This window comes from Solanum tuberosum, unplaced genomic scaffold, assembly GCF_000226075.1.
Source record: "Solanum tuberosum cultivar DM 1-3 516 R44 unplaced genomic scaffold, SolTub_3.0 scf00048, whole genome shotgun sequence".
Taxonomy (NCBI): Eukaryota; Viridiplantae; Streptophyta; class Magnoliopsida; order Solanales; family Solanaceae; genus Solanum; species Solanum tuberosum.
Window position 1 is genome coordinate 1,000,608 of NW_006238976.1, and position 16,848 is coordinate 1,017,455.

General features: G+C 33.0%; 3 protein-coding genes across 3 annotated transcripts in view; 2 read left to right on the forward strand and 1 right to left on the reverse strand.

Moving 5' to 3' along the window:
- The window catches only part of LOC102588862 (long chain acyl-CoA synthetase 4-like), a 10,483-nt gene extending 7,725 nt beyond the window's left edge, over positions 1–2,758 (forward strand). The window contains exons 15-19 of the mRNA XM_006343800.2: positions 762–1,007; positions 1,368–1,507; positions 1,770–1,952; positions 2,053–2,172; positions 2,539–2,758. Coding sequence (XP_006343862.1) covers positions 762–1,007; positions 1,368–1,507; positions 1,770–1,952; positions 2,053–2,172; positions 2,539–2,574 — 725 coding nt within the window. The 3' untranslated portion in view covers positions 2,575–2,758. The remainder of the gene's footprint in view (positions 1–761; positions 1,008–1,367; positions 1,508–1,769; positions 1,953–2,052; positions 2,173–2,538) is intronic.
- A 347-nt stretch (positions 2,759–3,105) lies between these two features.
- On the reverse strand, positions 3,106–8,930 carry LOC102589186 (uncharacterized). The gene is made up of 7 exons (XM_006343801.2): positions 8,664–8,930; positions 6,402–6,556; positions 6,014–6,231; positions 4,716–5,325; positions 3,760–4,281; positions 3,541–3,672; positions 3,106–3,454 (listed from the first exon to the last, which is right to left on the reverse strand). The coding sequence occupies exons 1-6, from the start codon at positions 8,831–8,833 to the stop codon at positions 3,560–3,562; spliced, it is 1,788 nt and encodes a 595-aa protein (XP_006343863.1). The 5' UTR covers positions 8,834–8,930; the 3' UTR covers positions 3,106–3,454; positions 3,541–3,559.
- Positions 8,931–14,467: 5,537 nt separating this feature from the next.
- LOC102581833 (probable protein phosphatase 2C 51) lies at positions 14,468–16,812 on the forward strand. The gene is made up of 4 exons (XM_006343953.1): positions 14,468–14,952; positions 15,037–15,292; positions 15,819–15,924; positions 16,538–16,812. Exons 1-4 carry the CDS (start codon positions 14,468–14,470, stop codon positions 16,810–16,812), a joined length of 1,122 nt encoding a protein of 373 aa, XP_006344015.1.
- Positions 16,813–16,848: the final 36 nt, after the last annotated feature.

Consider the following 16,848-nt stretch of genomic DNA (forward strand, 5'->3'; position numbering starts at 1 on the left):
CTACCCCCCACCCCCCCACCACACCCCCAACCCCCCCCCCCCCACCCCCACCCCAAAGAAAGAAGGAGAAGAAAGAAATAGGGACTCATGATAGTAAATATCCAACTACAACATACCTAGAGCTATTCCACAAGTGGAAGGGGAGGGTTGGATGTACGCAGAACTTACCCCTACCTTTATGGGGTATAGAGGTTGTTTCGTCTAGACCCTCGACTCAAAAAGAAAAGAAGAATTCGAAGCACGATTATAAAAAAATAGACAGCAAAAAAAAACTAAATACAAAGTAAATAGAGCAACAGATGGTAATAAACACAAACACTGAAGAACAACAAAATTATGTGATTCCTAAATAATATTACGAATAGGAGAAAATGAGAGGAGGCTAGCCCCCTACCTCTCCCACATGAAGTGCGACAACACTCAACTACTCACGTCTCACTAACCTTCTACCCTAATTCTCAACCTCCATTCCTTCCTATCTAGGGTCATGTTTTCAGTAGGACAGTTCCATTGACCTATAATTATCAAATTATACTAGACACTTCATTCATGTTCCCTCCAAATGTTGTCTTTCAAGATATTATGAGTTTAGCTGAAATATGAATGAAGAAATTGTTGGTTATTAGCTTCCATCTCAAACAAAGATGCTAGAATGTAAAAACAACTCTTTATAAAAATTGATTGATGGGAGCATCTCTTGTAAATCTTCACTAATGACTAATGAGACATATAATGAATCTTTCCTTTCTACTCTTATATAGGTTTAACTGAAACATGTGCTGGTACATTTGTGTCACTACCAAACCACTACGATATGCTTGGTACGGTTGGTCCTCCAGTGCCCAACGTGGATGTGTGCCTGGAGTCCGTCCCTGAAATGTCATATGATGCTCTGTCAAGCACGCCACGTGGAGAAGTATGCGTGAGGGGGGACACTCTTTTTTCAGGCTATTTCAAGCGTGAAGACCTAACAAAAGAAGTCATGATTGATGGGTGGTTCCATACAGGTTTGTTTTTTCTAGTTGAATATGAACTGACAAATCTCTTCTTGCCAGATACACCCTCCGTTTCAATTTGTTTGTCTTCTCATTTTAGTCCGTTTCAAAAAGAATTCTCCCTCATTTTTTAACAATTCCTTAATTCTAACTTTCCATGTGGCATGTTTAAGACCACAAGATTAAAGGACATTTTTGTACATTCTACATATCTTTAGTTTTAGACCACACGATTCAAAACTTATTAGGATAGTCCCATTACTTAAAGTTCTTTATTTTCTTAAATTCTATACCAAGTCAAAACTAGACAAACAAATAAAACGGAGGGAGTAAAATTCAAATGACCATTGCTTCTAACAAATCTTTGTTCAGGCGATGTTGGCGAGTGGCAACCTAATGGTAGCTTGAAAATAATTGATCGCAAGAAGAACATTTTCAAGCTATCACAAGGTGAATATGTTGCTGTTGAAAATTTGGAGAATATCTATGGCGATAATCCTATTATTGACTCGGTATGTATCTACTTTTGATGTACTCATTTGTGCAATTTCTGCTTTCTACATGAACAAGGTAGAACAATTTTCATCTTTTATATCTATCGTGAATGGTCCAGCTTGACCGAAAAAATATGCATATACAAAGTAGACTGCATCTAGCCTTAATGTGCAAACTACTGATGTTTCTAGCATTAGATACTCTGATAACTAGTTACATATAGTCTTATTCGTGTTAGACATGAAAGTGGACTCATTTCTCTGTCTACCTCGCCTCCAGATATGGATATACGGAAACAGTTTTGAGTCTTTCCTTGTTGCTGTTATTAACCCAAACGAACGAGCAATTGAACACTGGGCTGAACATAATGGCATATCTGGGGATTTTGCTTCCTTGTGTGAAAATGTGAAAGTGAAAGAGTATATAGTTGGAGAGCTTGCAAAAACTGGAAAAGAAAAGAAGGTTAGTTCTCCTTGTTGTTGTTGCTGCTTTATCCATAGTACAAGCATAGTGTACGCGTAAAAGAAGCAGAACATCCTATTTAGATATAAACTTTTTGCAGCTGAAGGGCTTTGAGTTCATAAAAGCTGTACACCTTGATCCTCTTCCATTTGACATGGAACGAGACCTTCTAACTCCAACATTCAAGAAGAAAAGACCCCAGTTGTTCAAATACTATAAGGTAAATTTATCTTTAACCTACTGGTGAATGTTGGTGAGCAATCATTTGTCATGTTCCATTTCTATTCCATCTTTCTACTAGAATATTACTTAACTGGACATGGTCAATGGGCGATCAAGAAGGCTCATGGCCTAGGCTGATGACCTCCATTGCACTCGGAGTAGTGCCAGCCTAAGATCGGCCCAAGTGGTCTAGCCTGGCATAAGTTATTTGTGGCCTGCATTCGTGTGGAGCATATCCAATCCTGAAGCCAATTTTTTTGCTAGAATATTATCTCGGGAGGAGTGTCAGCCTAAGGTCGGCCCAAGTGGTCGAGCCGACGTAATAATTCGTGTTCTTGCCTGATTTTGATTTTACATTGTGCAGGATGTGATTGACAACATGTACAAGGGTACCAAATGAACCTAACAGCTGAAGTTACCTGTCCCTTTTTTTACTTTTGATCTTTCAATATTAATTTATCTTCTTTTTTTGTTGTTGTTGGTACTGTATATATCACATGAAGATGATGGAGTTGTTTTATTAAACTGGGTTTGACTGTAGTACAAGTGAATTTGTTTATTTTATGTTCAGTATTATTTATTTAGCTCAAAAGTGCAACTTCATGGTTTAAAAGATTGTTATCAAATACTAATATCAGATAAATTATCGTCATTGTTCAAAGCACTAGTGTTGTGTTTCTTGATACCCTGCTTCGATAGCTTTTGTTTTGAGCTAGTGGAAACAACCTTTCCATCCTGTAAAGATCAAATAAGATTTGCGTATATCCTACCCTAACTAAACTCTAACTTGTGGACTTATATTAGGTTTGTTGAATCGTCATATATATAGTTATTATAGTTTTTCACCCGAGAGGGTTGATAAAAACCAATCGCTATGGAGAATTGATCTGAAACGAAGCGCTTCGTCTATACAAGCATTGCACAAAAATTGTAATAATCACTCGAAACATGATAGTTCTTTAACTTGTGCAAATTCAAGAATGCACAATCTCAAGAAAAGAAGACAACATTTCTGGGTTAGTATACATTATAAATAATGTTACCAGAATGATCAAGAAATTGTAAAATACAACAGATAGCTACAAAAATAACCAGAATCATAGCTAATAAACATCTAGTCTCGAAGGTTTCCATGCAATACCAGCATTTGGGAGCTTTAGAACTATCATAGATAGTCTTGTACTTGTATTTCAAAACGGATGGTAATCTGAGTAACATAAAAAGTAACAAGCAAATGGCACGTTACAACAGCCTGGACATTTAGCATTCTGAGTTACTCACTGCATCATTCAAAAAAGAAATATTAGAATTTCGACATTGAAAAAGAAACTCAAGAACTACTATCGACAGGTAATAGAATACGCACATGAGATGAATCCAAGAAATTATCCATCATTTGCTAACTCATGAGGTATCTGAACAACATTGTCTCTGGAAATAGAGGTAGAGTCAAACCTCATTGCAAGTAGTTCTTCATTGGTGTACTTCAATCTTTGATCTAGTTTTCACATAATGAAAAGAAGGAATGTCAGACAGGAAAAAGAATAGCGTATTTTAGACCAAGATAGGTTTGACAATGCCTTACCAAGAAAACCATCTCTGATAGATCTAAGGGGAGATGTTGATGACCCTCCCTTCTTGTTTTTGTATAGTTTGGTCCATGGAGTCGCTTGGGACAAAGGTGAGCTAACAGATAACCTTTTCACCAATGCAATACTAAGAAGATCATGCCTTACTTCAATTTGAGGATGCCTTTGCTGAAATGACAACAGAGCATCCTCCGTCATCAGCCAACAACCCCTGAGATCAAGAATCTTCATAGGTGGTGGAGGGTTGAACACATCGATCCCGGTATTAGTGAGCACACCATCACGAATCCCTAGGGTTACCAAGCTTGTAATAGATGACAACTGATGCAAAGTGGTGTCAGCAAGGGAACCACTCCGTAAAAATAAATGGCTCAATTTACGAAAGCTCGGCAAAGGAGCCAAAGCTGAATCCTTGATTCGAGTCTCCTCCAAATCCAATCTCTCCAAATGTTCAAGACTAGTCAACCCGGACAGTGACGAAATACAATTAGGATCCGAGTCCATCTCATTGGAAATACCTGACATTGTGGTAGATTATGCAACAATGTGAGTTAAGAGGGAAGCGACAAATGTTATTCTGACCCTACAGGAAAAATATCTCCCTCAATAGGCAACCAAATTGCTACTTCAAGTTCCACTCTACTTACAAATCCGAAAATTAATTTCAAGCTCAACTTGATCTTATTTTAAATGATTTTCACCACAAAGTTGATTCTACAATTCATCGATTACTTCCCCGAAAGTTACTCGTTCAAATTACCAGGGTCTGTTCACCTTGTAATAGTCTAGCCTAGAGTGTGGGATACACATTGATATCATGGTGTTGTCTTCAAGTATTTAAGCACCCTGTACAGCTATCTAGTTTCCAATTACAGAGAAATTGGGGACCACAAAAAAAAAAACTAAGTTAAAGAAGTGCAGGGAATATCGAGGAGAAGAGCATATTATATACCTCTGATATTTGTACCACTCATATTGATATATTTTAGCAAAGGCATGATGCTCATGAAGGGAATAGCAGAATCGTCAATGGCTGTGTAAGATAACAATAAAGTTTCAAGATTGGGAACAAACCCAGCTAAGGTTCCGAGTCCTGCAGAGCTTAATTTTGTCCGGCTGAGATTTAGATGACGCAAATTTTGACCTACAAATGCAATGTGTTCAACTGACTCATCTCCTGCAGATGTACCACTGAGATCTAAATCTGATATCATTCTCATATATGGCAGAAAACAGAACGAATTAAGAGATGAATTGGAAAGATCCAGATGAGAGAGGGAAGATGTTTCAAGGTGTAGGAAAGCTTCAGAGACATCTTTTATGGTTGCTCCAGACAGAATAAGCTTTGTAAGAAGAGCTTGCTGTCCTTCTCCTTCGAATATAGAATGTATCGTACAATTGCTCATGTTTAGGCATGCAAGAGAAGGCAGACCCGGAAACATAGTGACCTTGGTCCAGGCCAAATTCAGAGAACTCAATTTCAGGAACCATTTAAGATGAGATGCTCCTTTGTTTGATACTTCACTCCCCCAAATATCCAAATGTTGTAGTTTCCTGAGAACCTTCCAGATCCATAAAATGTGTCATTGATCATGAAAAAGTTCAAACATTATAAATAAGTAATGGACGAAATGATTAAAAAACAATCAATAGCAGTTTCGTTTAGTGGGCACGCCAAGCTTAAAGCATCTTTTCTCACCGTGTGCTTTTTTGTAACCAAGGAAAAAGTAATCAAAGAAGGAAAACTCTGTTCTATCCTCTTATTTGGTTTTAAAGGAAAGAGAAAAACTGTTAGCTGATTTCTTTCAAAATCAAAAGAAGTGCTCCCAAATGGTAAGCAATCTCACTCCTCTGCTACTAATTTTTTTTTCTTTTGACCTTTTCTGCAAATCAAAAAAGAGGAGAAATTTCAAGCTTTTCCTCAATTTTTTTCTCTTGATTAAATAAAAAGAGAAGCAAAATATTTCAAGCTTCCCCTCCTTTCTTTTCCCTGATTTGCAAACAAAGAGCTAGTTCGTGGACGGGAAATAAATGCGGCGAGTAATGTTGAGTATCTATAATAAGTATGCATATGTATTCTCTTTGGAAAGGACACAAAACATAGAATAAAGAGAAATAAGGCATGGCACACGTAACTCTCAACCTAACACTCCCAAGGTTAAAGAGGAATATGCCTTTGATACACCATAAGGAAAGGGTGGGGGAGAAGAAAGACAAGATACTAAAGACGTGTGAACGGTAGATGTCTACCTTAAGATTACACAGAGCCGAATCAGATACAGGCAGGCCTCCCAAATCTAACAAAGATAAGTTGGTTAACGAAGTCAGGAGTATGACACCATCAGCTGTGACACCTGTTTCTGGAATCCACAACTTTTCCAAACTTGGGATGGTTGTTAGATGTCTAACTCCAGCATCAGTAATCTTCGAGCACCTGGAGAGGTCAAGCTCCTTTAAGTTTGTCATTCCTGATGAAAACAAAAACATAGCTCTATAAGTAAACATTTAAAGTGTCATAATTAATTGTGAACTACGTCTAAAAACAAAGAAATAACAGATTTAGAGGAGAATATAACAGAAACTTAGCTAGGTTAGTCACATTTATCAAAAGAAAATTGGAGGTCAAATTAAAGGTTACCTGTAATAGCCCAAATGGCTGAACTGTTAATTTTGTTACAATCTGATAAATTTAGAGAATGCAAGTGCTCAAAACCACCTATATATGCCATCCACTCTGCATCCACATAACTCTCTCCCCTTAAGTCGATCCTGTCGACACAAAATTTAAACACTCTGCACAGGAAAATATATATCAGCTTCTGGAGAAGATAAACACATGGAAGAAAGAAGTCCTTAGCTTAAGCAGACAATATATTTTGATGTCACATTGTTGAAGAATTTAGTAAGATTATGGGAAAACATCATTTTTTTTTTTGATGACAAGGAAAACCCACAGCCATTGTCAGCCATTGTCCTTTGAGTGCGCACAGGGTAAAACCCCCGCTCCTATGTAATAGCTCGCACCTGAGAGGTAACCCGCACTATGCAAGCCCAGTGCAACAAGCTCAACCCAGAAGGCAAACCCCTTGCTTTAGCTGGAAAGGAGTTTCGAACATGAGATCTCCAACATGGAAGTCCCAAGCCCAAATCACTAGGCCACCCCGCAGGATAAAACATCAGCTTTACAATCACATAGCTAAGACGATTCTTAGTTATAAAAATAATAAGATGATAGTACTATCATCATTGCATCACAGAAGTTCTACATTAGGAGTCTCATTTCACTAAGAAAGCAATAAATTTGAACCACAACACACACCACCCTCCCTCCTCATAGCGCCACGGAAAATATATAAGAGAAACAAAAAATGAATCTCAAGCCTTCTTGATGTTAGAGCTAGATAGCATTAACAAAAAGTATTGATCTATTTAGATCCAAAAAAATATTAGAGCAGTTTCAAGGATGTGAAGAGCATTTTACATCATTGCACGACCAATATCCTGCAGATATATATGTCTTTTGCTCAGGCCAATGCAAATATGGTGCTTTATAATACCCAGCCACTAGTGCTGTATTCAGGATTTTTGGCTCGCGGGTGCTCACTTCGTTTGATATAAAGTTACTACAAATGACATATTATAAGTGCACAACTGTTTAAATGTGATAATTTAGAAAGTTAATTCTGATTAATATTACCATTATTTTTAGAAATAAATAAATAACTTTTCACTCTTTGCAAAAAAAAGTAAAGTGATTGAACGCTGATTTTTTTCTCTTTCTATGTGACAAGAAATTACATAAACATAAAGGAAATAAAAAACTAAAAGTTAAGTTAACAAAGAAAGTAAAAAGAAAAAGAACACGGAAAAATCAGTTAAAGATTACTCGGACTTGTAAAACAATCATATCGCCTAAGAATCGAACCCTTACTTCCCCCAAAATACTGCCTTCAAACAAGCCACCCTACCAAAGCACCCATTAGGTTTCTGGTTCACTGGGTTCTATTGGGTTAATATATATTTTTTTTCAAGCAGTTTTTATATAGATATAAATAATTTATTTCGGGGACAATGGGTGATCGAGCAGCCGGTAGTCTGTACATGGGTCCACCCCTGCCAGCCACCACATTAAGCAATTATAAACTTTCTATAAATTTAGACTCAATGGTGGGAGGCAGATTCGGATCCAAGATTTAAACTCTAGTAGTTCAAGTTTAAGATTACTAGCATTGAACCCATTATGTTTTTAAAGTTATAAGTTCATATCTACTATTAATTGCGATTCTAGTAAATTGTTACGCATAAATTTATGCTCCGCGTCAAAAGTTATGGGTTCGATTGAACCCCTGACTATAATGCTACATACGCCTCTGGTTGGAGCGCCTATATAACAAAAAGACATGACCAAAATATCAAGCAATGCAACTCTTTCACTTGCATCTATACACTCATCATTTCTATTCTCCCATTTTCTATTGAGTTTTGTCACATGCCATTTTGTTCATCAATTATCTACACACTAAATGCCATTTTCCCTTTTAAACTATCTACACACTAAATCATCAATATCATTTTCCCTTTTAAACTATCAATCTCACCAAATGTGTGAAATCAAACTATGCACAGATTGATTTTGACTTTAGGAAACAGTTGCTATGCAGTATCAGGAATTTCCAAAACCATAAAATTATTTTTTCTGGATTCACATTAATTACAAATTGAGCTGCTCCACAACTGCTAGATTATGAGAAATCACATTTTGCTTGTAATTTCAGGACAGTGGCAAATTACAGTAATTACGTATACTGAAAAATCAAATGATGCTAATTACAGGACAGTGCAAAATTTAATTAAGCGTACAGAAAAAATATGAAAGGATTAAGTCGTAATTAGGATATACTCGAGTAAAGACGGGAAGAGGAGACGACGGCGAAGAAGACGGTGAAGAAGAGCTTCGGCGAGGTGAGAAGGCATCATTTCCAGTGTCCGCCGCTGTCTCCGCCACGCTTCGACGGCGTCAAGACTCTCCGTCGCCGATTCCATGCACATCTCAACCAGTTGGCTATCCATTTTTCAGATCGGAAATTGATCGGAGTTTTCAATGAAACTGGTAAGTCTTAACAAAAACCAAAAGTACTTGTCCAGCAAGATTTTTTTAAAAAAATAAAATAAAATTTCCGTCAAGTGTTTCATATTCTTATTGAGGTTGATTAAATTTAAGTTTACATTAGAAAGTCTCATATCATAATTAAAACGCTTTCGTCGTATCCAATACATTTATTTATCAAGCTTGACTAATTAAATTCAGCTGAATAGTTTTTTTTACTTTTAGAAGTTTCTTTTTAAAAATAAAATCATGTAAAGTATTTCGTATTCTTATTGAAGCTCGATTAAATTTAAACTCGTATTAAAAAGTATTATATTGAAGTTAAACACTCTGATACATTTATTTATCAAGTTGAACTAATTAAATTTTAAAACGTTTAGTTATTAAGAGTAATGATTTTATTTTTTTTGAATGTGATAAAATGAATTTGTCATTTCGCTTAGCTTTTTGTTAACTTCGTTGTTAATAAATGACAGCACGGCTCAAATTTTGAATTTTTACCTATTTTACTATAGTAAATTGTGTGAATCATTTTATCTAACAGACTATAATATTAGAAGAGAAGACTTTTATATTATTAATTATGTAGAGTTAAAGTATCTCAAATCATCTAAATAAAAGTCCTAAGGAATATAAAAGTTATCCACTAAAATCTAAATCTTGATAAAAAAAAAAACTCACAAAAACAAGGCACCAAATCATCCAAGTTCCTTTCACTCTAATCTATTGTCTCATAAATTTTTCTTTTAATGAATTAAAAGTTATCCTAAGAAATATATAATCTATAACTCTTAAAAATATTATAAATTTAACTGAGAGTACAGTACTAACAATTCTAAACCTCTTACTAGTTAAGATAACGTGTAGTCACTGGTCAAGGAAGGATAATCGTGAGTTCATAATCTATTATTTACTAACTTTTTTTTTTTGAGATTTTTCTTTGATATACTTTTTAAGTTTTGTATGAAAAATACTAAGTTCATATAAATTGAATCCATACATTTTTTTATCCGCCACTGTATATAAAATTAATTAATTTCTCACTTAATGTTTGATACTCACTTTGTAGTTTAATTAGTTGTAATTTTCTTTTTTATATTCTAAATTCGAACCCAAAACTTCTTAGAAAGGATGTGGACGAATCCATGTATTGTTATTATATTATTACTAGTATTATTAAACATACGCTTGATCCAATAGTAGAAAGAAGTTTGCTCCGTATAATAGTAGTAATGTTATGGACATAAATGTTAGTGTGAAAGATAATTATGAATAATAACCAATAATGATAATAATATATCTCGTAAAATTCTACCAAAAACAATTTTTACTAAGTATTATAAAAAAACAAATTGAAACACGTAAAAGGTTGAGCTAGTCATACTAAAAACTGTCTTCTTACATTATGATGATATACACCTCACCCAAAAATCAAATTTAGTAAAACAAAGAGGGCAAAATTATTTTATTTCTATAATATATATACGAATGTATTACGTCGTATTCAAAAAAGTAGTCTCTAACTTATTTATCTCTTTTTTAGAAGACTATTTTGGAATTCAAAAATTTATGATGTGCATAAAATAAAGACAAATTATTTTAAGTAAATAAATGGAAAATTACATCTACGTATTTCTTTTATTTGACTCCATTGTATATTTTTCTACGACTTCCAAAATTTTCAACAATTTAGACATATTAACCTACTCAAATCTTAGATTTTGATGCAATGTTTTTCAATTAAATTAACTTAAAATTGAACTTCGTATCGAATCAAATATTATTTATATAAATTTGGAAATTTGCCTCTTTTGATTCCTTAAATATCAAACATATGTTAATTTGTCTTTAATATTTATTATTAATTATAATTAATACTTTAATTTCTTCATTGGAGTAATTGATTCTTCTTTTGTTTATGTCTATTCGGATTTTTTTCAATTCAATTGATTTTATTTTAAAGTGAATAAAAATATATTATTCTGATATCAGTAAAATCAATTCTAAGACACGTAAAATTATATCTCTAGAGGGAGACAATAGCATCCTTGCCCATACAAAATCCACTTGTGCCATGACATATCTAGCATGATGATCATTAAAAAAATGTGAATTTCGAACAAAAATTTTTTGTCAAATATATTTCTAAAAAGTTATTTCTTTGTTGAAAATCCAAGAATCTTTAGTCGTGTATTAATCCTCTCATGGCAATTGGTATGCTTAATTTTTTTATTTTAGTACTACTTATATTGGATTCTAAATACTCTTCAAGTTAATTTGAAAACAAATTGAAATTTCGACTTTATCTATGTGTCTCGAACTATTATTTGTATTTATTTTGATTCTTAATTACTCAATAAAGATAACAAATGCAACCCCATTGATTCATTAGTTCACTAAACCGTCTATATAGATAAAAGATTTAGAAAAGACAATGCTTCTATTATGTATAAAGTTATAAAGTAATACTAATTAATAATCATTTTTTTAAAAAAGAATTGTTAAATAACTAAATAATTATTATTTTGTAAATTTTATACCTAAACTATTATGTGTTCTTGTTACCTCTCCCCCCATATTCCATCTCTCCTACTATAACTTCCTTTAAATTAAAAGGACCTTGATCGAATATACGATATACTGAAAGGAGCATGAAAAATAAAAAAAACTCGTAAAAATGAATTTACATAGCACAACGAATTCATGGTAGTTCATGGCCTCATCTTTTTTAAAGTGAGATAGTTTAGATGTAAAACTCGCAAAAATAAAAACTCGCAACTATTCACTCAATTTTATTTTGCATAAGGTGGGACATAAGATAAAATATGAACAAGTGGTCAATTTGAGTTTGGGAATGACAATAGCAAATTTGTTTTTTTGAACATCAAACTAAATTTAGAAAAACAAAGAACATGCAAGTATAAGCAAATGGCTTGTATAGTCCACAGGATTTAAGGTAGAGTGACACGAATTAGGTGCACCAATTTTCATATAAGTTTGCTGAATTTTCTTCATCAAAATTCACACTTGTCTATCATATAGTAATAATAATAAATCGAACCTTCCCAAAAATAAAAATAACATTTTATTCCTTCGTTTATTTTTATTTATATTCATTTAAAATTTAGTAAACTCCTAAAAATGATGATTAATATTAAATATATTATCTAACGATTTGAAAAATTCTTGCAAGAATTATACTTTAGTACGTAGTTGTCTTTTTTTTATATCAAACTTTTTTTTTCTTCAAAAACTCATAAATCATCCATTATCAGCATATTGATCTACATTTTATTGGATATTGAACTTGAGGTCCATATTGCACTGGAAAAATATAAATATAGTTTGCTAGAAAAAAAACAGAAAAATTTGAAAACATTGTTTAGTTAAAAATCAGAAAATATATAGCGGTATTTTATTTACTTCGATTATCGTATTATTTTTTATTACTATATTTATTTTTTTCTTAGTTATTTTCAATAAAACTTTTTCGATATTGTATTTATGTTACATACTTGTATTTGATTTTTGATAAACTTATTCAAGCTAGAGTCTATCGAAAACACACTCGATCTTTACCTTTATAAGGTTGGAGATAAGGCTAGTATTAAAATTTTCAAACTTCATTTATGTATGAAATTATAATGAATATATTATTATTGTGTCTGACGTGAAGGATAAAAATACACAACAAAATATTCTAATTTTCTTAGTTTTAAAATTGAGCTGTTAATTAAGTGTACGAGTTTCTTATCTGAAAAGCTAACAAATGAAACACGGAAATAATATATTTAATCGAACGCTAATATGACGAGTAAAAGTGAACGGAGAAAATACGAAAATAATATATTCAGCCGAACGCCGGACACCCGCAATTTGTAATTGCTACGTGTAAATATGAGAGGCAAATAGTGCATATACGTGTCATCTCACCTTGCCACCTTTCCCTCTTTGTCACCAATGACATATTCCCCTTAAAGGCATCGTTTGGTTGCAAAAATAGATATTTATTTTTTAAAAATTAGAGACAGAGTCAAAATTTAAAATTTATGAGTATAAAATTCTAATCTTTTTTAAATTTTTAGGTTTTAAATTAATAATTTGATATTTATATAAAGAATTTCTTACTATAAATTCAGAATCTCAAACAAAAATTACCGAGCTCGTAGCTAATACTCTGGATCCGCCCCTATCCCTACCATCTTAATTGTATTTTTTTTAGGGAAAAGGGTCTGAAAAATACTCCAACTTTGGTCGAAATTGTTGTTACGATACCAAACTTTGGAAAGGACCTTTTACCCCTGTACTATTTAATAGTATATTTTAAAGGTATATATGTGCCTACGTGGACATCATAAATATTGCATCATTTTAAATAGTAATGTGTCCACATGGGCACATATATACCTTTAAAATACACTATTAAATAGTGTAGGGGGGTAAAAGGTCTTCCATAAAGTTTGGTATCGTAACAACAATTTCGACCAAAGTTGGAGTATTTTTCAGACCCTTTTCCCTAAAAAAAATACAATTAAGATGGTAGGGATAGGGGCGGATCCAGAGTATTAGCTACGAGCTCGGTAATTTTTGTTTGAGATTCTGAATTTATAGTAAGAAATTCTTTATATAAATATCAAATTATTAATTTAAAACCTAAAAATTTAAAAAAGATTAGAATTTTATACTCATAAATTTTAAATTTTGACTCTGTCTCTAATTTTTAAAAAATAAATATCTATTTTTGCAACCAAACGATGCCTTTAAGGGGAATATGTCATTGGTGACAAAGAGGGAAAGGTGGCAAGGTGAGATGACACGTATATGCACTATTTGCCTCTCATATTTACACGTAGCAATTACAAATTGCGGGTGTCCGGCGTTCGGCTGAATATATTATTTTCGTATTTTCTCCGTTCACTTTTACTCGTCATATTAGCGTTCGATTAAATATATTATTTCCGTGTTTCATTTGTTAGCTTTTCAGATAAGAGTTAAAGTATTTTTTAGATCATTTTCCCTTCTTTTTTTCCTAATTTACAATTAAAGAGAACATATAATATAATATAACATAAAAAAATTAATTGTATATAATATAATCATGTTATAATGAAATGTTGTTATAGAAAATGTCTGTTAGATCATAGATGTCTAATTGTTATATGTATGGTTTGGTTGGCATTTTTGTTGTCATATATAATTATAGGAATTTGCATATTATTTCATGCAAAGATTCAAAGAATTAAAATGGCAAATTATACTAAGCAATTTTTTCTTTAAAAAACAAACAAAACGTGTAATTTTTATTTTTTTAAATAATTCATGCATTATTTATCATGTATAACTTGCCATTAACCAAACAGCCCTTAAGCCACTTGATTATTTTTTTAGCTTCTCCTTCTTCCACCCCACCCCCACCTCCACCCCCACCACCCTACGTAACCATAATGCAAACTTTGTATTAAAATTCTCTCATTTGTCTAGTTCAAGGTTACTACTTCCTACTACATTATATACACACATCAAGTACCAAAAAATATACTACCAATATTATTATAACATGTATTATAATAATAATTATTATTAAGTGTAGAATTATAATGGTATCAGATCCAGGAAATAATAAGCCAAGAGATGTCTTTCACAAAAGAATTCTTAAATCGTACCATAAAAGACAACAACTTCAACAACGTATCATGACTTCTACAAATTCATCCGATGAAGATGGCGCAGCTTCAGCTTATCGAGATCAGGACGGGGATTTTATCCCTAAAAAACGTTTTCGCCTAAGGGAAAATGAACCGATTGATAAAAGTTCGTCTAATAGTACTACTACTACTAATGCTATCGAGTCGAGCTCGATGGGTAGTAGTAGTACTGTTGTTAAAATTCCACATGATAATATAGAGTTGAAATATGGATGTATATCGATGATCGGACGGAGGAGAGTGATGGAAGACGCTATAAAAGCGTCGATTAAAATAGCGAATAATGAGTTTGTGTTTTTCGGAGCGTATGATGGTCATGGAGGGTCTAGGGTTTCACAGGCATGTCGTGATCGTTTAGATTATGTACTCGAGGAGGAGTTATTAAACGCCAAGAGAAAATTAATGAATAATAATAATAATAATAATAATGATGATGATAATGATACTGATGATAATGATAGTGGTAACAGTAGTCAAGTGGATTGGGAAAAAGTGATGGTGACGTGTTTTTCGAAGATGGATAATGAAGTTATGAGAGAAGGGAATACGACAGTGGGGTATGAGGATGGTAGATTTGAGGATGGAAGGAAGACGGTGGGGTCTGCGGCGGTGGTGGTGATAGTGGGGAAAGAAGAAATAGTGGTAGCTAATTGTGGCGATTGTAGGGCTATACTTTGTAGTCGTGGTGTTGCTATACCCTTGTCTAATGACCATAAGGTAAGTCATTTTTCTAATTTTTAATGATTTTTTTGTAGATCTGAGTAGAAAAGAAGAAAGGATAGCAATAGATCAACAATCAACGCACTTTATTCATGTAATAATCAAAAACACTACATGGGGTCAGAGCAACACGCATCACTACTAGAGACATTCTCCTTTACAACAATTCCACTTCACTTTATTTTTTATCGTACTTTAAATTTACTAACTAATTTATATATGCGTCGAATGACTAGTTAGGAAATTTCCTTATTTTCATAATTTAAACTCGAAATTTAGGATCTATCACCTAAATTATGTTTGGTGGTTAAGAGTACAAGCATCTTTTGCCATTACCCTTACATGATTTGTTACTAAGACTCATTGAGTCACAAAAATTTAATTTCTATATACTGATAGTCTAAAAATTATATATAGTTATTTGAAATCAAGACATATACTACATATTTTTATTATATAATAGGTTCAAATTATATCAATATTATTCAAATTTATTTGTGCATGTATAATTTTTTTTATGTAGCCTGATAGATCAGATGAGAAGAAAAGGGTAGAAGCAGCAGGTGGTAAAATTCTAAATTTGAATGGTTATAGAGTTCAAGGAATCCTTGCTACTTCAAGATCCATAGGTACAAATTTTTATCCACTTCTGAAATTACGTCTCCATTTATTTTTACTTGTCCAGTTATAAAAATTTAAGATATAATTTAATATTTTATACTTATTTTACCTTTGTTGTTAAAGCATTTAATTAAAGGATAAGATAATTAAGCATTTTTTTAAAACTTTTTTAAAAGTGAATAATTTTCTTAAGGAATGTGTCCGAGGTAAAAACACTACTTATTGAGACGGAGGGAGACACTCATCATAAGTTGAAACAGGTGTCGATGAACAATTGGTCCATTTGTAGGTTAGTGACACTTGTCGGAATTCGGATAAGCTACATTAAAGGCATTATTGACACGTGTTGCTCCCTCGTCAAAATCATTTGACACGTGAACTAAATTATTCTGAAATTATAATTATTGGATTAATTTATTCCATATGAGAGATGAGACAATAATCTCAAGTTGAACGAAATAAGATTTATACAACATTTAGTAGACAAATATAATTCTATTCAATCATCGGATATATTTTAGACTTAAATCCTGATACGTACATTTCATCTTATTTTGCGTACCAAACGATGCATGTAAAAGTTAGTTCAAAATATCATTGGAATTTGTTTCAATTAAACAGGTGATGATTGTCTAAAATCATTTGTGATACCAGAGCCAGAAGTGACAGTGTACAAACGTAACGAATTGGACGAATTCATAGTAATTGGCACAGATGGTTTATGGGATGTTGTGTCCAACGAAGTCACGTGCGACGTCGCAAGAAAATGTCTCGGACAGATTCGGAGGAAGTTCTCCGAACGAGACAGTGCGGCGGATGCCGCCGCACTTTTAGCCGAGTTGGCTATTGCTAAGGGAAGTAAAGACAATATTAGTGTTATAGTAGTTGAGCTTTGATAAAATGAGTGAATAGTATTAATAAAGTTTTGTCTT

What these genes read in the sequence shown, in the direction of transcription:
- LOC102589186 (XM_006343801.2), bottom strand. Translation starts at nt 8,833, where the DNA reads ATGGATAGCCAACTGGTTGAGATGTGCATGGAATCGGCGACGGAGAGT. An exon ending in CGGCTCTGTGTAATCTTAAG is followed by an intron (nt 5,326 to 6,013) that starts GTAGACATCTAC and finishes TGGATCTGGAAG; the next exon opens with GTTCTCAGGAAACTACAACA. An exon ending in GAGTGGTACAAATATCAGAG is followed by an intron (nt 4,282 to 4,715) that starts GTATATAATATG and finishes CCACAATGTCAG; the next exon opens with GTATTTCCAATGAGATGGAC.
- LOC102581833 (XM_006343953.1), top strand. Translation starts at nt 14,468, where the DNA reads ATGGTATCAGATCCAGGAAATAATAAGCCAAGAGATGTCTTTCACAAA. An exon ending in GATTATGTACTCGAGGAGGA is followed by an intron (nt 14,953 to 15,036) that starts GTTATTAAACGC and finishes TGATAATGATAG; the next exon opens with TGGTAACAGTAGTCAAGTGG. An exon ending in CCTTGTCTAATGACCATAAG is followed by an intron (nt 15,293 to 15,818) that starts GTAAGTCATTTT and finishes TTTTTTATGTAG; the next exon opens with CCTGATAGATCAGATGAGAA.